Raw genomic sequence first — 23,477 nt, 5'->3', positions numbered from 1 at the left:
ATGGACCCTTACTCTGAAAGTCGGTGCAGTAGAACGTGATTTACATGACAATATATTACACCTGCAGCTGCAGTAATTAAAGCTCCAATGTGTATAAAAAATTCATGAAGTTAAGAAGCTCGCAGTTAGATCTTTAACTGTGTTCTAAAACTGACTCTATGTAAAGCAACAGCTAACAGAATCAATTTGCTATGAGAAATTTGGCTACACTGCTCAATTGAACAGGGTAAAATATTTAACCATGGCCTAATACTGATGCTGAGTAATGCAACAGCTAACAAAATACATTAGTTATGATAAATTTGGCTTCACTGCACAGTTTAACAGGGCAAAATATTACACCGTCTTGGAATACAGACACAACTTAACTGTTTCACTAACATAACAGATTAACTCTGAATGTGGGTGCAGTAGAACTTGCTGCACACGGCGATACACTCAACATACAGTTCTCTCCTCTAAGGCTACATGCAAATCGCGGATCCGCAAAACCGGATGGCGTCCGTGTGCATTCCGCAAATTGCAGAGCGGCACGGACAGCCTTAGATATAACTGCTTATTCTTGTCCGCAAAGCGGGGACAAGAATAGGACAGGTTACATTTTTTTTTGCGGGGCCACGGAATGGAGCAACGGATGCGGACCAAAACAACGGCCGTGTGCATGAGGATTTAGTCTATGCTTGCCTGTAACTGCTGACTGTCCTCAAAAAGCTCATGCTTGCTGAAAAGCAGAGCAGAGCCGGCGACATACATTACTTGGCTAGCAGAAGGACAAGCAAAAGCAAGAGGCAGGTTCAGGACAGGTGAGGGCACAGAGGCAGTTCCTGGGCCATGCCAACTAAGTGTGGTGTCAGAGGAACCCACCGATTCCTGGCTGTGTGTATCTGTTATCACCTGAGATGATGTTGAAGAGCGAGTCAACCATTCCAGTACAGCGGGATTGTTGATCAAAACATGACAGTGGCAGCTCTGGATGACCTGCGGCTGCTGCTACGTCTAGTGTTGAGTAAATTGAAGCATCCATTCAGCCAGCCAGTCCACAATTAGTCATCCCCTGTGATGTCACATCCCTATAAAACCCTTATTCCGCGCGGTCTCCGCCATTTCACTGTGAACTGAGCTTAGGGAGAGACATCTCAAGCACTAGGGACATTGCTCCTGAATGCTTTTAACTGTAGAATAATGGATAGGGAGAGTGCAGGGACAGTGTACAGAGATCATAGGGAGATTTTAGACACAGTAGGGAGAGCATAGGTAGACAGCAGGGACAGTGCAGGCTAAGTGTAATCGCCCTGTACATCTTGTTTAACTGCTATGCCATTCATACTTAATCTGTTCTGTTATACATAGCCTTACTGTGCATCAGACTTGGTCTCTACAGGTGGCCTAATATATATATAGTGGCACATTTATCTAGTTTACCTGCTGCACCATTCATACTTAATCTGTTCTGTTATATATAGACTTACTGTGTGTCAGACTCAGCCTCAACAAGCGGTAAAATATATAGGGTAATTTATCTAGTTCACCTGCTGCGTCATTCATACTTAATCTGTCCCGTTATACCGGCTTACTGTGCATCAGACTCGGTCTCCCCAGGGGCTCTAATATATTGGCTCACTAATCTAGTTCACCTGCTACGTCATTCATTATTAGTTACATTACAAATTTAGTTACTGTACACTATGGCCAACAGACAGTTGCCTGGACCTTCATAAGGAATGGGCAGTGGCAAAATTATTGCTGTAGCTGGCACAAGTAGCAGAAGAGAGGGTGGTGGTAGCAGCAGCCGCAGCAACAGGACAGAGCTGTCATCCAGCAGTCTTGTTTTGACCAATCCAGATGTACTGGATTGGCTGAATTGCTCTTCAACATCATTTCAAGTGACATCAGACACACACAGCCAGAAAACGGTGGGTTCCTCTGACGCCACACTCAGTTGGCATGGCCTAGGAACAACTTCTGTGCACTCATCTGTCCTGCAACTGCCTCTTTCTTTTGCTGCTCCTTCTGCTCGGGAAGTAATGTATGCTGCTGGCACTGTTTTGCTTTTTAGCAAGGACAAGCTTATTGAGGACAATCAGCAGCTACAGGCAAGCCCAGATTAGGAGGAGAGGTCTGCTGCGTCCTCCTTTAGGCATGCAACTAGCAATGATGACAGTTGGGTGGGAGCACGTGTTGTCAGCAGTCAGGGTGACATAAGTGACAACCAGACAGTAGTGGATGATGATGTAGCCAATTGCACGTGGGAGCTAGCTTAAGAGGAGGTATTATCATCATCAGGGGGTGAGGGTGGCAGCAGGCCCGTGAGACAGCAGCAGGGTGGCAGCGTGCCGATGAGCCAGCAGGGTGGATGCAGTGGGAAATCTGGAGCCAAATGCGCTTGAGGTAAACCGTCTGCTACTCAGGAACCTACCTGTCAGGAAACAACTAGCGGTGCACAGGTTCATAAAGGCAGTGGCGGGCAGTCATTATGGAGTGGTGGCGGTAAAATGCCATACTCAGTAGCATGGCTATTTTTTATCAAGTTGCTGGAGGATGTTAGCGTGGCGGTATGCAAGATGTGTGGGCAGAAGGTAAAGCACAGTCAGGGTGCGAATGTCGACACCATGGTCCTGCATCAACACATGGAGAGTCTCCCTAGAGTGGCCTAGGAAAACAGTGGCACTAATGTAGTGGCACATCATGATGCAGCAACCGCTGCATCTCCCAGCAGCCCACACCCCTTCTCCAGCAGTCAGGGCTCCTCAAACTCAGCAGAAGGAAGCTGTTGTTCTTTCCCTTCGTCTATTGCTCCTCATGCTCCTCCTCCTACTCCTTGTCACATGTTTAGCTAAAAATGCACCTGGTCAAGTTGCTAGTATTACAGTCCCTCCTTTTCTATATCATGGACTCAGTGCCAAGATGGAGAGTCTCAAGCCATCATTAATTCTGTACCAGCTCTGCACACGTATGTTAAGCAGAAGGTGGGCCAGTCCTTGAGCCTGTCGGCATTTGGTATAGTTCAGGTCAGCGCTGATGTATGGCGCTGTAACTATGGTCAAGGACAATATATATCCTTTACAGCCCATTGGATAAATTTGGTTCTGGCTCAGGGACACCAGCAGCTTGACCAGGTCATGGCAATACCGCCTCCGTGTTGTAATTGTGGGATTTCTGCGCCAATGTCCTCCTTTGCCTCCACATCCTCCACCTTATTCTCAGTCTCCACTAAAGGCACACTTCAGAGTAGACCTCCAGCATACCACCTATGCAAAGCACGACGTTGTTGTGCGGTTCTGCACCTGGGAGAACTGAGTCACATCGGGGAGGAATACTTCTACGTCATAAACTAAGAAATCAAATTCTCACTGTCTCCTCACCAATTGGAGATAGAAACATGGTCACCAATAATGGGCAGAATATTCTGTCTGTGCTGCATCAGGGAGAGCTCACCAATGCACCCTGCATGGTGCACATCTTTAATCTGAGATAGAGCTGTTAAAAATGTTCACGGAACTGCGAATGCACTTCAGCCACCCTGCAAAATGCATCCTCCTTGCCCTGAAAAGGCAGAATGGTGTTCCCCTACATTGCCTAAAATGCAACTTTTCCACACGTTGAAACTCCACGCCGCACACTTTGGACGGACTGTATGAGCAGAGGAAACACGTGACCGATTTCTTGATTATGGAGATGGATAGAACTACTCCCCGGTGTAACTTTGATGTTAGACAGTGGTAACTCATCTGTGACACCTACCATTTACTCAAGACCTATAAGGAGGCCACTTTATTTGTCAGTCACCAGGGACTACAGGATGAATGATGTCATTCCACTCCTTCACGAGAATGCTGATAAATATGACTAGCAAGGGAATAGAAGACATGGCACCTACATCTCACGGCCTCCTGAGCTTTGTGGAGGCTGAACTGGCACAGGAGAAGGATAAGGTTGAGAAGGAGGATATAAATGCCAGGAATACTATACAAAACTATGTGGTTTTTCTGCCCAAGTGACAGGAAAAGACCAGCAGGAAGAGCATGATGAGCTAAGGGTGTTGATGAAGACCAGGCGGATGACCGTGACATACCATGGCAGTAAGCAGTGGTGATCGAGGCAGGGAGTCCCTCCAAGTCGCTTGCGCAAATGGGCAGATGCATGTTGAGTTGTTTGCGTAGTAACAGCTACATTATTACCATTCGGAAGAGGGGTGACTACTGGCTCTCTGCAATGTTAGACTCTCAGTACTGATCCAAAACGAGGGCCTTTTTTACACCTTCTGAGAGGGATGAAAAACTAAATTACTATCAAGGCATACTTTGTATTTGGTTAGTTGCTGCATACACACGCCATCGCCCATCCTCATAAAGGTCTAATCGGGGGGAACCTCTGTGCTCACGCTCCACTGCCATGACTGCTGGAGGGGTCATTTTTGAGTCTCTGATGAGTGCTTTTCTTCACCCACCTACTGAAGAAACCACCCAGCAGCAGCAGGATATGGAGCAGAACCAGAACCATCAGGTGGTTGCATACTTTGACTGCCCCCTGTCACCCAAGATCCAAGATCCCCTGGACTACTAGACAGCCAATAGTGGCCACAACTGGCCAAGTTTGTCCTGGGCAAGGTTTCTGTCCAGTTAGTAGTGTGGCATCAAAGCGGCCCATTAATTCTGGCCATGTGTTGCTGCCACTATTCTGTGGCTGCCACCTGCCCGATGCCACACGCCTGCTGCCTCTACTACCATTTGCCCCTACTGATCTGCCACAATCTTGTGCTGTTACTACCACTACTGTTGCCCCATCCCTCTCCACTCTGTTCCGGGACCACTATTGTTACTCTTCATGCTTTTTGCCACCCTTCCTACTCTGTTCTGGGGCCAGGCCACTATTGTAACTCTTCAAGTTGTTTTCACCCTAACCAGTCTGTTATGTGGCCACCATTGTGACTCTTCATGCTGTTGCCACCTCGCCAGTATGTTACGGGGCCAATAGTCTCCATGTTTGGCCATGTTGACATCACTGTTTATTTTTCAGTTCTTCTGATCCATCTGAAGAACATAAAAATAAAAAACAAAATGGATCCTGTAGTTTGAGTGTCCATAAGGCCTCTATCACATGGTCAGTATTTTGCATCAGGATTTGATCATGATTTGGAAGCCAAAAGCAGGAGTGGGTCCAAAACACATTTTTTTCTGTTTTGGACCCACTCCTTTTTTGCCTTACAAATACTGATTAAATGCTGACCACATACTGACCTTGTTAGGGAGGATGCTCAAAATACAGGATCTGATTTTATTTTGCTGTTCTTCTGACAGATCAGAAGAAGGGAAAAATAAACAGTGACGTCAACACAACCCTCTGATGGGGCCACTACTTGAATCTTGTGCCACTGCACGGTTTAGTCCATGCCAATAAATTAGACCTGACACTAACATTAAGCTGTAAGACTCAATTCAGTTATGTGGTCAGTTATTTCCATCATTTTTTGTGAACCAAATTAAGGAGCCAAGCCTACTCTCGGATTAGGTATCGTGAATAGATCTACACCTGTTCTGTGGGTTTGAGCCGCACCTGCTTTTGGCTGAAAATAAATGATGAGAATAACTGACCAAATAACTCAAGTATTAACTGAGCCTAATAGTGACACACATTTTACAGCTAATATAAGTTTTTTTTATGTGTTTGGACTGCCACAACATGCATTAAAGGAACATTTTTTTGTGTCCACTACTTTATTGGTTCTGCCTCTTTTTCTTTATTTTGTCCCTGGGGAAAGAGGATAATAGCTGGCCTGATTCTGTGCCTAGATATGATCTCAGCCACTGGATGCATTTGTAATAACAAACTGTGTAGTCTGCGAAATAATCTACCAAGTTTTTATATGAACACAGGCTGTTTGAAAGGCTGTACGCTGTCTATCTACTGTATATGTAGTGTAGTTTGTCTACTGTATCCTGTGCCACTTGTATAGGGGGTGGGGGGCTAGGGGCATACTTTGATCATGTGCCCACCGGGGGATTCACCTATTCCCTTGTAGGCCAGTCAGAGCCTGTGCCCATGTCCATATATGTGACCTACCTGTCATTCTGACGCACAATAACTTTTTCGCTACCAGAAAGGATTAACTATGCATGTTGGTGCAATGCACACTGACGTACATCGAGATACTGTCCTTAAAGTTTAACTGCAGGCCAGGATAGGCCTGATTTAATTCGCTTTGTGACAAAATAATTTGTAACGAAGACAATTTCTTAGCGAAATTCTGCAAAGCATTCATATCGAATTTTGAAAACTTTGCTTATCTCTAATTACCACCAACCCTTTTTCTGCTGCTACATCAACATTTTTGCTTTAGAGGGTCCAGGCAACTGTCTGTTGGCCATAAAGTACAGTAGATGTATCGGTAATGTAACTACAAATGTGTCAGCAGTTCAACAAGATTCAAATGGCAATAATTATACCGCCCTTTAATACTGCAGCACAGTAATTCTTTATATCAACTAAAAGATAACGGGGATTGTGACAGCAGTTGAACAAGAGGCACACGGCAATATATTAGACCGCCGTTTAACACTGCGGCACAGTAATTCTATATATAAAATCAGAGAATGCGTCGGCAGTAAAGCAGGATGCAGATGGAGATATATTAGACCGCCTTAATATTTTGGCACAGTAATTCTCTATATACAGTAAAATAAGAGATTAACTATGAATGTTCCAGCGGTTAAATAAAAAAGATGCAGACTGCTATATATTACACTGCACTTTAATACTGAGGTACAGTAGTTCTATGCATAAATTAAAAGATTAACTGTGATTGTGGCAGCAGGTGAACAAGATGCACATGGCGATTACACTCAACCTGCACTGTCCTTGCAGTCTCCCAATGCTCTCCCTACAGTGTCTAAAAACTCTCCCTACACTATTCCTGCACTCTCTCTATCCAATATTCTCCAATTAAAAGCTTTCTGCACCACTGTCCCTAGCATATTTCTTGTCTCTCCCTATGCTCTCTATGATCTTCAAGGTCGGGCATATCTAGATTCCGCTCGAGAACGAGGTGAATGAAGACAAAAGCGGGAAGGGGGGCGCACAATAGGGTAGTACGTTCAATGCAAATGCAAGGAAATTAAAAGGCAACCCTATTGTAGACTTGTGTGATTTAGACCTTTTTACCAGGACTGCAGCCGCAGAAGGAATTTCTTTGGGATCGGATGCACAGTCCCCCAAAGGATACTTGTAGAGGAGAGAATTCTGTTCAGGCGCAAAATCAATGGTAGAGACAGTCTTGATGATCAGATACAATTCTTCTTTATTTGAAGGTAGTGCATGTACATGCGCTACCTTGAAATAAAGAAGAATTGTATCTGATCATCAAGACCATCTCTACCAGTGATTTCGCGCCTGAACAGAATTCTCTCTTCTATGCTCTCTATGATAGGCTTTTTATAGGGCTGTGAAGTCACAGAGAATGGCTATCTGCATATTGGCTAGCTGCATGGCATTATGGGTCATATCGCGCCACCAGGCTTATTACTTTCACTTTGTAACATGTGCAGCAGCCATTTTAGAAAGAAATCCAATTAGTTATCATGAAGCACGAAGAAATTCGGCCTTGTGGCGAATCAAAATTTTCCTAAACTTTGGATCGAATTCCACTTCAGAAGCTTCAATTCACTTAACACTAGTCATTTCAATTAATTGCCTGCCATGTAGTTCGTTCTGACCTAGTTGTTAGGCGGTGTTGGGAGCAGTGGTTAAGTAAGAGCAAGCACACACGATGAAATGCAACTAGATGATCTAGACAGAACCCAGTAGATCGTTTTTTCCAGTGACAAGCATGAGCAGTTCCTCCAGTTTTGCTGTCCACCAGCCAGACACAGGTGACACCTTCAATACACACACCTGTCTATGCCTAGGCCATTTTCTGGCGCTTAGCAGAAGGAAGTTTGGTGTCACTGCACCAATTACATGTCCTGCTATTGAAAGCCAGCCCCCGTCGCCTTTGTTTGGAGTGGTTTTGTGAATTACAAACCTGGACTGTCATGGACAGGACCTGAATTTAGGGTCTGTTTGGGTTCCAACAACAGTCAGGCTTGAGAATGGAGGCCTCATAGTGAGCTGTTCTATCCTGCCTTTGCTTTGGAGTGACACTTTGACATAACTACGGTGTGATGATCTGGGGAGCTATGGCATATGACAGTCAGTCACCACTAGTGGTTATAAGAAGGACACTAACAGATCACGAATACTGCATGTGCAGGATATCCTGCGGCCACCTGTGCTGCCTGTCATGACAGGGCTTCCAACTGGCATTTGTGAGCAGGATAATGCTTGTTCACACACAGTAAGGGTTTCCCCAGAATGTTTCCATCTGATTGCAACACTTCCTTGGTCTTCCTATTCACCAGATTTATCGCCAATTGAGAATTTATTGGATGCCAGCTTTGGCAACCTATGAGTGTGCAGGATTTACAGGCCCAGCTGCAACATCTTTGGCAAATGTGCTAAAGGATACCATATAGAACTTGTATGTCTCCATGCCCAACAGTATATCATCCTGTATCCAGGCTAGAGGAGGCCTAGCAGGGTAAGGCTACTTTCACACTAGCGTTTCTATTCCGGTATTGAGATCCGTCATAGGGTCTTAATACAGGAAAAAAAGCTTCAGTTTTGTCCCCTGTTGGGTTTCGCTCTGGTAGACAGTATTAGCGGATTCACAGTAAAAAAGTCACTAGTATATGTATCTATATCTGTAATCTTGCGCTGCAGGTTTTCAATGCGATGTGGGAAGATCACAGAAGCAAGTAAATCAAGAAAGTGGAAAACCGCGCTGCTTGATACACCTCCTTCCTTCTTGGTACGGGTTACAAAAGGCACGGGGAAAGATCTGCAAGGGGTATACCCGAGGATCCCTTCTCTCTCCAACACTCCTGTGGGTATTTAAAGGTCGCAACAATAGTGAAGCCCAGACTGCCACCGTCACGTGCAAAGATTTATTGTACTTACAACAGTATCTCTGTACAACCGGATCCGTTCATAACGGATGCAGATGGTTGTATTATCAGTAACGGAAGCATTTTTGCTGAACTCTGCCGGATCCAGCAAAAATGTTAGTGTGAAAGTAGCCTAATAGAGCCTCCTTTCAACTATCATCATCACATTCACAGATATAAAATTTAATTTAGATTCCAACAACTAGGCTTTTTTTTGTCAAGGAACCAGGGTTCAGCAGTTAGCATTCAAAAATTATTCTGTGAGTTTGACGCTGTATGACAACAATGGCCAGTTATACTGGATCTACCAGTGATCCTATAGAAAACTCCAAAACATTGTTGGTTGGATTGAGCTAAATATAAAAAAATACAGCTCTTCAAAATTATTAATGAGCTTGATGAAATAATCGGCATGTCTATTTTTGAGTACCAGTTTACAGTCTCTCTATATACAGTATATTCTATCCTATTCAATAGCTGTAAAGCCTTCGTAGGTACATTTCATTACTTGTACTGTATTTCATAGATAATGAGTTCTATTCTGTGCAGTAATCCCTCAGGTTACAATATTACTAATGTACGTTAGAGAGGCACTACTAGACAGCCAGATAGTGCATCCACTTCAGTAAAACAGTTGTTTGACCAATGAAATGCACATGCTGATTGGTTGTTACTTCCAGCCAATCACATTGGCCACAGGTCAGCATTGTCTGAGACATTGTATGTCATTTCTAGTTACAATGGCTCAAGAAAGACAGTTGCATGTTGAATTTATTATAACGTCAGGGTTTAGAACCTGAAGGATGAATGCATTATTTCCCAGAGCTGCATTCACAATTCTGCTATTTTTCTCTGTGTAAAGTCAGCAAGCTTGTTGCCAGAAACATCCCTAACAGTTAAGCATTTTCTATACTGTGTAGCTCTTTTACTAGAGAAAATATTTTGTATTATTAATGTATCCCTACCAAAACCAGTTGTCATATTTTAATACAATTGTAGTAAACTGCAGTAAATAACAATATGTAGAAAAGCTAATGTTAAAAGTAAAAACGTATTCTTTATGAATACAGGATGTCTTTGTATCACAAAAAAAAAATCAGTTCTTAATATGTACTATAAAATGGTGTCTCACCTGTCAGTCCTAGGTTGGGCCACCAGCCCAAATCACAAGCCTTGCATGTAAATTCATCCAGTACAAACTCATTTTCTTTACAAGGGGTACAGATCCAGCAACAGCTTACTTCACCCTTCCTGATCACCTGAACCATATAGAAAGGAAAGCAATATCAGACCAAATAACGGTAAAAGTCAAATAAATTACTTGCCTTTTTTTTTTATTATTGTCACCAGTAAATCAGTATAAGATTTTCCATTACCCAGTCTATGCAAACTGTTTTTATAAGCTTATAGTGTTGTCTGCTAAGTATTGTTAAGACCAATAGCCATTAAAGGGGATCTCCACTTAGGCAATACCTCATGAAAGAAGGGTCCCTTGAAAACAACTGCTTGGACCTCCAGAAATAATATGTACCCTGTGGTAGAACCTGGTAGTAAGTTTTCAATTTCCCTTCAGCGCCCCCACAGGAGGAATAAAGCATTACACAGTGCACATCTCACTAGGATGTCTGTGTAAGGCAAGACAGGCCAGGTTATCCAGAGAGAGATAGAGTTGTTGCTTTTTCTAACTACTGTGCACTCTAGCCAAGAGATGAGGATCCTGAACAGGTGAACCCCTCTATTTATTCTGAACTCCCTAAAAAAGTACATACTGATCAGTGATAACCATTAACGGGTAAAGTGAATAACAGGCAAGTCATTTTGTGACAGTGGCACCTTTTAAAGGGGTTGGGTATATTAGGCAGCAAGTGAAATTGATTTCAAGGTCGCTTAAATTGATATGAGCGACCTTGGGTCCTGGCATTCATGGATTTGTGGATGTTAATTTGATATGTACTACCTGTATTAAATTTTTTGTACTGTACACCAAATCCACCCATTCAGGGCAATGGAATTCCCAAATGGTCCGAGGAACATGACAAGGATTTCAAAGAGTTGAATTGGCTTCCAATTCATCTATGTGGCATGCTTGCCAAAAGGGAGTCACTTTATCGCAGTACCACCAAATATGTGCATGAGTGCCCAATTCCATGTTGCATCTCTAGCACAAGTGGCTAGTACTATGGAACATACCGTGAAGCCTTTGAGGAGTAAAATACCACCTGGCCAGAACTTTATAACTGTTTTCCTGTAACTTGACGCATCTGGACACCTTAATTGGATAGAGAAAAAGTACGTCTCCTTTCCAATGGGGAAAATATAATATGTAGATCTAATTTCCACTGCTGTAAAAAGGTTGGTTATATTAGAGAGAGACATTAAAATCCATTACAATTTGGAAATTTTCCCTTTTGGATCTTTAATTTGTATGGCTAGTTGTTCAAATGGAGAATGAGTTACCGTGGTGGGTAAACGGGTCAGGTATTTCCTTAGATGTTGAATACAATAGTTAATATGAAATGGAGAACAGTTCGTCATTAGTGATGAGCAGGAGGTGCCATATTCGATTTCGACAAAATTTGCAAATATTCACGAGAATATTCGTTTCATATTCGTCGAAATCGAATATTCATCATTTTTCTAGTTATCGTGATTATTATGCAATTTAAATAATCGCGTATTGCGATTGTAACTTAAGGCTACTTTCCTATTGGTTTAATATCTAGAATTTGCGAATATGACGAATGTACTCGTCATATTCCTCAAAACGAAGACAACAAAGTATTCTCCATCTTCGTTTTAGCTACCTATTCGTCAACTTCGCTAATTCTAGCAATCAAATAGGAAAGTTGACTATAGAGACAGCTAAGATTAATTCGCTATGCGATTATATTACTTTGCTTTTTTTTGTAAATAGAATAATTATAATACTTGATAATTATTATAATTATTATATTTATAAAAAAAAAAGCTAAGTAATATTATTGCATAGCGAATTAAACTTAGCTGTCTCTATAGTCAACTTTCCTATTTGGTTGCTAGAATTACCGAAGTTGATGAATAGGTAGCTAAAACGAAGATGGAGAATACTTAGTTATCTTCGTTTTGTGGAATATGTCGAATGCATTCGTCATATTCGCTAATTCTACCAAGCCAACCATAGTAAACCAGGTCCAAGTTGAAATCGCAATTCGATTAATTCAAGTTATAATAATCAAATTGCGATTTAAACTTGGACCTGGTTTACTATGGTTGGCTTGGTAGAATTAGCGAATATGACGAATGTATTCGTCATTTTCCACAAAACAAAGATAACAAAGTATTCTCCATCTTCGTTTTAGCTCCATATTCGTCAACTTCGCTAATTTTAGCAATCAAATAGGAAAGTTGACTATAGAGACAGCTAAGTTTAATTCGCTATGCGATATTACTTTGCTTTTTTTTTTATAAATAGAATAATTATAATAATTATCAAGTATTATAATTATTCTATTTATTTTAAAAAAAAAGCAAAGTAATATTATCCCATAGCGAGTTAAACTTAGCTGTCTCTATAGTCAACTTTCCTATTTCATTGCTAGAATTAGCGAAGTTGACGAGTAGGTAGCTAAAACGAAGATGGAGAATACTTTGTTATCTTAGTTTTTAAGAATATGACGAATACATTCGTCATATTCGCTAATTCTACTAAGCCAACCATAGTAAACCAGGTCCAAGTTTAAATCTCAATTCGATTATTATAACTTGAATTAATTGAATTGCGATTTCAACGTAATTCTCAATTCCGACAGTACATTCTAGTATGGAGACGTTCCCATGGTGATGGGGACGCTCCATGAGCACGGAAGTCGGCAGAAGCGGCAACGGGCACTGACTGGAGCAGCCAGGAAGCCAGGAATCCTAAGGACAGGTAAGAACTACTTTAGGGAAGTGGGAAAGAAAAAAATATAACAATAAAAAAAAGAATATTCGAAATATTTGCAAATTAGCAAAGTGCCGATATTCGCTAAAAAAAATTGATATCCGAATATTCGCGCTCAACACTATTCGTCATCAATGGATGTTTATAAAGGTCTACCGCTGAGGGAATATCATTATCCGGGCATAACGCTAACAACGGAGAGACACACTGTTTCACCTTTTCAGGGAGAGTCTGCAGAAAATCAGTAGATGCTTAAAAAAAGACATCTCTAATTTGCATTAAAATAGGGTCATTCGGTATCAAAATAGATCTCCAGTTAGATTTCGCCCACATACCTAATGTATATTTGGTAATCAAACTATTAGTTCGGATACTTTTAGAGGTTTGGGAGTTGTCCATAAATAGGAATGTGCGTAATGGGCTGGTCGACATGTCTTGTTCTACTATTAGATCTAGTCTGTCGGAATGTGGTCTTAACCACTCTAGACACCTGAGACTCATGACTGCCTTGTGGTAGTGGTGTAAATCCGGGATACCTAACCCACCATTAGTGGGATGCTGAGTTATTTGTTTGAAAGGTAGACACGCTCTCTTCCCACCCCAAAGAAATCTCAACAGACCGTCCTGTATTCTTTTAAAGAATGATTTGGGAATGGGTATCGGAAGAGTTTATAATATAGTACAGGGTTGTAGGCAGAAGGATAGTTTTAATTAAAGTCCTACGTCCAAAGCATGAGACATACGGGACGTCCCATGAGCTAATAGTATCTTCTAGGCATTTCGGGAGGGGTACAAAATTTTCATGGTATAAGCGGAAGAAATCCAGGGTAAGTTTTATCCCTAAAAATGTAACATGGTTTGTAGTCCATAGAAAGGGTGTAATTTTTTTCAGAACTTCTAGATCACTTGACTCTATAGACATATATAACACTACAGATTTAGTCAGATTCACCGAAAAGTTGGACATGTCGAAAAAATAATTGAGCGTCGACATGATGGCTGGAAAGGCAATTATCACGTCATCAGTGAATGCTACTCTCTGATGTACTGAGGATCCTACTGATAATCCTGCTATCTCTTCATGTTGCCGAAAGGATTGCAAAAGGGTCTCAATCACTAGTACGAACAACAATGGAGAGAGAGGGCAACCCTGTCTCGTGCCATTTGATATTTGGAACATGGGAGACAGCATGCCATTCACCAGAATCCTTGCAGTAGGCGAATTATACATTGCCATGACAGTGGCAATAAAGGAATCCGGGATGCCATATTTCGCCAATGCTTTGGTCATGAATAACCAGTCCACCCTATCGAACGCCTTTTCCACATCTATACTGAGAATCGCTAAGGGAATGTTCTGTTTTTTAGCCCATTGCATAAGGTGGATAATCCTAATTATGTTATTTTTCCCTTCTCTAGTGGGTATAAAACCTACCTGTTCAGGGGAGATAAGGTCTGGCAAATATACTTTAAGCCTATTGGCAAGTAACTTCGCATATCATTTTAGGTCATTATTAAGTAATGAGATAGGTCTATAGCTGGTGCATAGTGAGTGTGGATCAGAGCTGTTTTGAAGGCACAATTGGGCCTTACATGATAATAATGGTTTTAATGTATTGACTGAAAATGGATTTTCTTGACAACACCTTTAATTATTTTTTCATGTTTTGCCTCACAGAAGTAAATTATTAAAACAAATTAAAATGAAAATTCTCAATGTTACAAGAATCATGTTATAAATCCCAAAGTAAAAAGCCTTTTGATGTAATATTAAAGTATGTTTCAATAACTGTTTTGTATGTTAAACGTGTTATGCTGTGAAAAGTATTACTAAGCATTGAATAGGTAATTTCAAGGTAAGGTTTATTATGTAGTTAAATTTTTTTTATCTGGTAGCACCCCCTGCTGTTTCTCCTTCTAGTCCACCTTCTCCTGCATTCAGAGGTGGATTAACATGCTCAATAGCTTCCCTGCTCCCTACCACTCCCCTCAGTGCTGGCGTAATGATCTCCTAGAGAAGCAGGTAAAGTGGCTCAGACACCAATCATTCATCCCTACTTATCAACTCATAGGAGGACTTTACATACTATATTTATCTCCGGGGCTATATGTGAGGGACTATTTTCTATGCAGGCGAGGAAGGGGTTAACTACAGTTATTTGAAATGCATCCTGGGAGATGCAGATGCCTGATGAGCTGCTGCCAACTCACAGAAAGGGAAGATTATGAGTTTAAAAAAAAAAAAAGATAAAAATTTTCAGGATAACCCCTTTTAAAAAGATTGCTTCCATACTACAATAGTATTCTGGGTGTCATTTATCAAACTGAAATATGCCTAAATTAGGTGTATTTCTGGCGCAGATTGCGGCACAAAGTTCTTTTGCGATGCAATCTGTGATCTCCCTGCTCACGCCAGGTGTAAAACAATGGTCGTGACATGGGCGGGGAAGGGGATGGGCAGACAGGCCTGTCTCATTCATCATTTTCTACGCCTGTTATAGGCATAGAAAATGGTCTAAATGTAAGACAGCAAGGAAGCTATAGTTATAGGGGTTATTAAGACCAGTTTCTAAAAGGCTGGTCTTATTAAGTGTCCCCCTCTGTGTCTGTTTTGCATTGCAGGATTAGGGACATATCTTGTCAAAATTTTTGGACTGTAAGGGTGCATTCACACGATTGTGTATTTTTGGTCCACATCCAAACCGATTAATTTATTTCAATGGGTCGGCCAAAAATTCTGACAGAAGACCGTGTGCTGTCTGCATCTGTATGTCTGTTCCGGAGTCATGTCCTATTCTTGTCTGTTTTGAGGACAAGAATAGGCATTGTTGTAATGGATCCGCAAAAAAAATGGATGTCACATGGACATCATCTCTATTTTTTGAGGATTCATGTTTTGTGGACCGCAAAATATATATAGTTGTGTGAATGCACCCTTAAAAAGGAATGTATAATTAGAAAATGACCTAATAACTATGCATATAGAAATGGAGAAGAAAGCATGAAAGGTGTCTGGGCCACTTTACCTGCTTCCCTATGAGATCATTACGTCGGCACCAAGGGAAGGGAGCAGGGAAGCTACTGAGCATGTTATTCCGCCTCTGAATGTGGGAGAAGGTGAGACAGATGGATAAACAGTAGGGGGCGCTACCAGAGAGGAAAATGTAATGTACATGAAAAAATTTTTTTTTTTACTGCATGTGCAGTATATTGCAATAATACATGATTTGAAATGCCCTATTCATTTCATAGTAAGACTTTTCATGGGAACAACCCGTTTCACAATATCAGTAAACTTAAATATATAGAAAAAATCTATCCTTTTATGCATGATCAAACAATTTTTATTAATGATAAATTATACTCTTATCATACATTTTTTATTTATGATAAATTATACTCTTATCATTGACTATTTTGTGTATTTATTCTATATGGTGAAATTACCAATATAATCTCTCTGAATTATTACATATAAACAGGCATAACTGTCCAAGACAATGCTATATGCATGAACGAAGGCAATGGTGGTTCTATGGGGCACTATACTCTCACCAGATGAAAAGGGTGCAACAAATCTGCATGTTCACCCTACAGGCGGCTGGTAAGTAATGTTTTCAAAGAATTGTCTGTGTTAATCATAATGTGTGTAGTAAACATGGATAGGTGGTTGATTACTAAATGCTTAATTATTTGAAGTATTTAATTATACAGTTTACCTGGGAATTAAGTAGGCGGATTTATTGGCAATACTTCCAAGAGAAACCTAGCTTCCTGAATGATACATGCTATTCATGTGTTACCTACAACCGCAGAAGTGATAAGCAAACTAGAGAAATGAGCAAACAATCCCACTGTGAGTGTATGGAGTAATTTGTCCTCCAGTGTTCCCAGGTGTTTGGTGGAAGATGAAGCCAGGAGTAAGGAAACAATACCTTAAAAGATTCTTGCATTCTGTTTATTACATTCTAGCAAATACTCACCCGTCGCACATTCAGTGCATATGCGTAACCACTGCTGCATTCAAACAGGGGAACACAGAAGCTTTGTTCTTGTGATCGGTGGGGTCCAGCAGCTGGACCCCATCCAATCAGACACTTATGCTCTACCCTATGGATAGGGTACAAGTGTTTGCTGTGGGATAATCCTTTTAATCAGTATATATAAATGGAACATTCTGCAACTTTATATATTTTGGGGTTCTCTTATCAATGACCGGTGTAAATATATCCCTTGCGCTGATGGCAGATGCTCTTAATTTATGACAAGCTGCGAGCCTCATCCTCCGACACTCTATACACCTAGATTGAAATCTGCTCCTGTCCATTGCTGGAGGAGATTTCAATTGTCATGTATGCCAGGAAACTGGAGTAAATGACAGTGACTGTGTCAGAGCCAATGGAAGTGCCTACACCACACATCCAACTCGTCCTTGATGAAGGTGGCATAGAAATGCCAGGGGTGTTCAAAAAGTAACAAAATGTGGGATTGAGACTGACTTTTGCGCAAGTTTCTGGCATAGGGGGGTCATAATAAATGTGTTTCATTTCCTTGCTGGTTTTAACAAGATATTTGCTTGCTGTCAGTGAATGAGAAAACTGTTCCATTCAGATACAGTGAACCATACAGACCTTATCCTGCTCTTAGCTAAGATGTGGATTAAATTATATCCAGTCTATGCAATGTGAGCTAAATACATCATCAGTAGCTGCTACAATGTATCGGTCCAGGCTTTTAGCTCACAGTGCATTGCCTAGCCTGGAGACATTGGGGGAGATTTATCAAGACTGGCCCTTTCTGCAATAGTCTTGATATCCCCTGCACTGTTGGAGGATGCACAACATTTATGATGGGGCACATGCCTCGTCATAAATTACACGTATCCTCCTGCAGTCCATGTGCCTAAGCAGAAATCTTTGACAGCTCAGAAAATTGGCGTAAAAGAAGATACGTTTGTCAGGGTGGCTGGCCACGCCCCTTCCCTTCCCTGGACATGCCTCCTTTTAGAAAACTGCAAGGACGGCAAAAAACTGGGACATATGACAATTTTTTTAAAAAGTGCCATCTGAAACTTTTTAACACCACTTTTCCGGCACAAAGGAGATAATAAATATCCCCCATTGTATCCACCTGTCACTTTAGAGTAAGAATAAATCTGAGTTTTCAGCCTGTTGATCAAGGGGATGTATCGAGTTTTATTTTTAGGCAACACTTTTCGGGAGAAAAGTATGCAAATCAGCCAAACCTGCAAAATGAAGAGCAGCTGATCTATAGACAACTGTTTAGGAGCGGTCTTGCCCATTTTCAGTACTGGATGGCTTCATGTGATGCCTTAGATACAGCTTGGAGGTAGAGATGGTACTGATTCTCATTGAAGAGACCCAACCCCCCATATAGAGACTGGTTTTCATGCAATGCTTTATGGGGAAAAAATATGCAAATTAGTTGATATAAGCCAAAGCAGAAACTGCACCAAAAGGAAGAGTGATCCATCTGTAGACACAATGTAACTAGCAATGTTCTCATTCACCGACAGCAAACAAATATTTTGAAGATGGAGAAAAAATTCAACATAATATAGTATAACATAGCATTTAAGTATATTAGAAAGTTATTGAACTTTTCATTTATACAGTGATTGTTACGTACATAAACACAGAAACGCCCTGTGCAACCTAATGATTTATGAAATGCATTTACCTTGAATCTATGCTGTAGATGTGTATATTTTTTAATAAATCAAATTTTTATTATAGATATATATATATATATATATATATATATATATGGAAAAAGAAGGATGGATCCAGCTTCCCATAAAAAAAACTCTTTATGACATGAATAGGGACTAAGATTTATTTAGTCAGAAACATGTAGACTGTGGTGTCCATGTATGTCCTTTTAGCTGGATCCATCCTTCTTTTTCCACATTGTTAAGCCGGGTCCGGCCTTTCATCCGTGCCTCCCAATACGTACACAGGTGAGTGCAGTGCTTCTCTTCTTTATATATATATATATATATATATATATATATATATCACATTAATTGCCTACCTTTATTTGTCCTTTTGAGCAAGGATCACTGCAGACAGATCGCACCATCCCACTTTTATTCATCTGTATCCTATCGTCATCAATATTTAAAATTCCTTCATGCCAAGTTCCTATAAGAACATAATCGTAGCTGTTTGGCTCAATGAATTGAAGATTCATGATATCATATCTAAAGTTGGAAAGAAATTTTTTTTTTATTTAGAAATCTTCTCAGCTCATCTTCTCATGATGCCTTATATCCATTTGCTATGTACCATCTGTTTAAAAATCAATGCACAGACGAATAAGCTCTCACAGTTAATACAACTGGACAAGCAGATCAGTGATAAAAGAACATGAGCTCATTGAAATGAATGTCGCATTTATGTGTCTGAACTTTATTTATTTTATTTGCTAGCACTGAACATTAGGTCCTTATATAGTAAAATCATTTGTGCTATTACATTACTTATCTATTACTTTATTAACTTCACCTCTACAGCTGAGTTTGTCAGTAATGGTGAGTGCATGGAATCCATATTCCCAGGCTAAAATTAATGATACCCTTTTAACACTCATTTTAGTAACTACACTCACCTAAAGAATTATTAGGAACACCTGTTCTATTTCTCATTAATGCGATTATCTAGTCAACCAATCACATGGCAGTTGCTTCAATGCATGTAGGGTTGTGGTCCTGGTCAAGACAATCTCCTGAACTCCAAACTGAATGTCAGAATGGGAAAGAAAGGTGGGCTACAACAGCAGAAGACTCCACTGGGTACCACTCATCTCCACTACAAATAGGAAAAAGAGGCTACAATTTGCACAAGCTCACCAAAATTGGACTGTTGGACTGGAAAAATGTTGCCTGGTCTGATGAGTCTCAATTTCTGTTGAGACATTCAAATGGTAGAGTCCGAATTTGGCGTAAACAGAATGAGAACATGTATCCATCATGCCTTGTTACCACTGTGCAGGCTGGTGGTGGTGTAATGGTGTGGGGGATGTTTTCTGGGCACACTTTAGGCCCCTTAGTGCCAATAGGCCGTCGTTTAAATGCCATGGGCTACCTGAGCATTGTTTCTGACCATGTCCATCCCTTCATGACCACTATGTACCCATCCTCTGATGGCTACTTCCAGCAGGATAATGCACCATGTCACAAAGCTTGAATCATTTCAAATTGGTTTCTTGAACATGACAATGAGTTCACTGTACTAAAATGGCCCCCACAGTCACCAGATCTCAACCCAATAGAGCATATTTGGGATGTGGTGGAACAGGAGCTTCGGGCCCTGGATGTGCATCCCTCAAATCTCCATCAACTGCAAGATGCTATCCTATCAATATGGGCCAACATTTCTAAAGAATGCTATCAGCACCTTGTTGAATCAATGCCACGTAGAATTAAGGCAGTTCTGAAGGCAAAATCGGGTCCAACACCGTATTAGTATGGTGTTCCTAATAACACTTTAGGTGAGTGTATATTCTGTTATAATCCATTGTAAATAGGGATTGGAGCAAACATTTTCTGATTCAGAATATTTTCCTAAAACTCTGTTATTTCCCCATAATATTTATGAATACATTGACAACTAGGTGTTACCAGTCTCCTTGTCAAAGAGAGGTGTCCCTACACAGTGTGGTTGTGTCAGAGAGAGTGTAGGGGCACACTCCAGACTGGTAACACCCAGCTGTCAATTGAATCTTACATTTCTAGGAGGAATGTAAGTGGAACATCACAAGATGCTTCACGACTGTTATATTATGGGGAATAAAATTGTTTACTAAAATGGATTTTAGAAAATAGACAAAAGATGTTTAATTCTGTGTCAGGAAACGGTGGCTCCAACCACATTATCAAAATGATCAGCACAGAGTTTGGACCTATTTAGGTATATAAAAAAAAAAGTATTGTTCAAGTGTATGCATTCACTTTTAACTAAAATGATACAATGAGTAGGGCATGGATGAACATAACTAATTTAATGCCCAGGGAGCATCTTATTGATCTCAATGGAAAGTGAAGATGGACAAGTCTACTTAGCAGAAGCCATTGGCTGCTGAACATTTATTTTTTCATTCAATAGAAAGGACAGGTTATCAGAACGCTAAGTAAGAGAACAGAGCTCTAAGTCCTGGTACACAATATTAACAAACAGTATCAAGACCACAAACAATATAAGTGAAGTTCTACTTTAACTTTTTCACTAACATAATGTAAGGTTGTATAGCTCACTCTCATTACATATGTGGAAAACATGGAGCACATGTAAAAATGGTAGTACTGGTCATTGTATAAAGAATAACCTTCATTTGTAAAACCGTAATACCTCTTTATTGTACAAGAGGTGTATCTAGGTTATCCTTGACGCACGGGTAAAAAACTGCTTGGTGCACCCCATATATGATGCAATCAAGGACATTTTACCCAGCTGACTGAGTTTGAGAGGGGGTCCATCATTGGACTGAAAGAAGCAGGACAATCATTTTGACAAATTACGCACCATCTAGGCCATTCTGACCTAGCTGTTAAGAGGTGTTGGGAGCAGTGGTTAGGTGAGGGCAAACATGCAAACAGGCTCCACATAGCCCATACAGACCACCAATAGAGATCTGCTGACAAGCACAAGCAGCTCCCTGCCTGTAACGGATCTCCTGACACTCCGACTGGATACCTTCTTGCTGGATGCTCCTAGTGCTTCCCGAGGGCTCCAAGCACTCCACTTGACACCATAAGCACTGCCGACCCCACGAACTGCCGCAGCTTGGTTGGGATCCCGCCGTCTTCTACCCACCCTGGACCTACAACAAGGCTTCCTTCAGAGAGTGATGCAGGAACAAGCTCTTAAAATAACTCAGGGATTATAGCCAGGGGAGCATACAGCATATACCATTCCCCAGTGTAGATGCAGTCTTTTCCCCACACACATGAGACGAGGCTCTATGTTGAGGGTAAACAGGAACTCTTTAATGGGGCTACATGTCAGCCTTTTGTGCAGGTCTTCAGCAAGGGACACTCCCCCTGGGAACCTTGTGGAAGACTGCGACAGTTTACACATTAGCCAATCACATGCCTTTACAGTATTGAAACACTCCAAGCAAATGTACACAACTTCCCCTCTGCCTGTGATACAAATACCAAACACAATGGGCTCTGCCTGTGATATAATTACCAAACACAATGGACTCTGGCTGTGATACAATTACCAAACACAATGGGCTAACTTAATCACTCATAGGCAGAAAACACACATTTTTACCCAAAACACAAAAAACACCCCAAAGCCCCACATATCCCCATAAAATATACATCTCTGGATAGCTCTGCTCTGGGCGAACAACATATCCAGAAATCACCCAGATCCAAGCAGGGATTCCCGAATTCCATGGAAGTCACATTTGACCGACCGCAAGCATGGCTTTCCTGCCCAAAACAGTTTCACAGATTTAGGCTATGCGGTCGGTCTATCTTCTCCTTCAAAGTTTTAGTATGTGGGCAATAATCCTGAGGCAAGAAGCTGGCAAACAGGCCCCTCCAAAACCCAGTGGCGAGGTTGTTTTTGCCACACCGCCCATTATGTGTCCCGCAATTGACAGCCAGCCACCGTCGCCTTAGTTTGTAGTGGAATAATCAAGAAGAAGCCTTGACTGCTACACACTGGAACCATATTATCTTTAGTGAATCAAGGTTCTGTTTGGGATCCAGTGATGGTTGGTTTTGACGTATGGAGGCCTCATGATGAGCACTTCAATCCTGTGACACAGGATACCATATGAAGCCTGTAAGTCTCCAAATAAACATATCCTATTGATCTAATATTGTAATCACTTACCTATATCATCATTACATTCTCAATGAGTGTATTTAGCATTTTGCCTATGACAGGGCCAATCTGTGCTTGATATTTTATTAATGACTTTATACACTGAAGGGCATTATGCTTTATATTAAGTAATAGGTAGAGTTTTTAAAGGAAAAAAAAATATTCAACTCCTACCAATTGTGCTAAAATGTGTCCTCATGCTATGCTGGTATGAACCAAACTCTTACCTTCCTGGGGCATCTCCTTTTTCATCAAACCAAATATCTTCCCCAGAAACACCAACAAATGAACTTTTTATTAGGAATTCAAGCAGTTTGCTTCCATCAATAGGCCTCATTGCATCACACAGACCGACATGACCTGGGCACATGGATTCATGCATGTCATGGAGGCCATGAGCCATTGCATAGATTGCATTGATGACAAATCCCATTTTGCTGTCCTGCACATAATTTTCTTCTAAGCTTTCATTGCCTGGAAAATAACAAAAATCAAGGATTTGTTTTATGTACAATACATTTTTTGAAAGCACGGAATATATAGCATTTATGAATAATATGGATACTACACATAATTTCCAGTTATTATATATCCAACTGGATTTGACATTTTGGTAGCATACTCGTACAATACTTCCTCAGAGAGTTTCTGCAGATACAAAAAAAAGATCCATACTCAGTAGCAGGCTTCCATAGTTTTACAAATAATTTAATCTGC

General features: G+C 40.9%; 1 protein-coding gene across 1 annotated transcript in view; it reads right to left on the bottom strand.

Annotated features, from left to right (window-relative positions):
- GRM1 (glutamate metabotropic receptor 1) overlaps positions 1 to 23,477 on the bottom strand; it is a 492,448-nt gene that overhangs the window by 73,870 nt on the left and 395,101 nt on the right. Inside the window, exons 4-6 of the mRNA XM_044291230.1 lie at positions 22,988 to 23,234; positions 18,952 to 19,120; positions 10,111 to 10,237 (exon numbers count right to left, since the gene is read on the bottom strand). Coding sequence (XP_044147165.1) covers positions 10,111 to 10,237; positions 18,952 to 19,120; positions 22,988 to 23,234 — 543 coding nt within the window. The remainder of the gene's footprint in view (positions 1 to 10,110; positions 10,238 to 18,951; positions 19,121 to 22,987; positions 23,235 to 23,477) is intronic.

Source organism: Bufo gargarizans, chromosome 4, assembly GCF_014858855.1.
Source record: "Bufo gargarizans isolate SCDJY-AF-19 chromosome 4, ASM1485885v1, whole genome shotgun sequence".
NCBI lineage: Eukaryota > Metazoa > Chordata > Amphibia > Anura > Bufonidae > Bufo > Bufo gargarizans.
The sequence above is the reverse complement of the archived record's forward strand: the minus strand, read 5'-3'. Positions and strand labels throughout refer to the sequence as shown.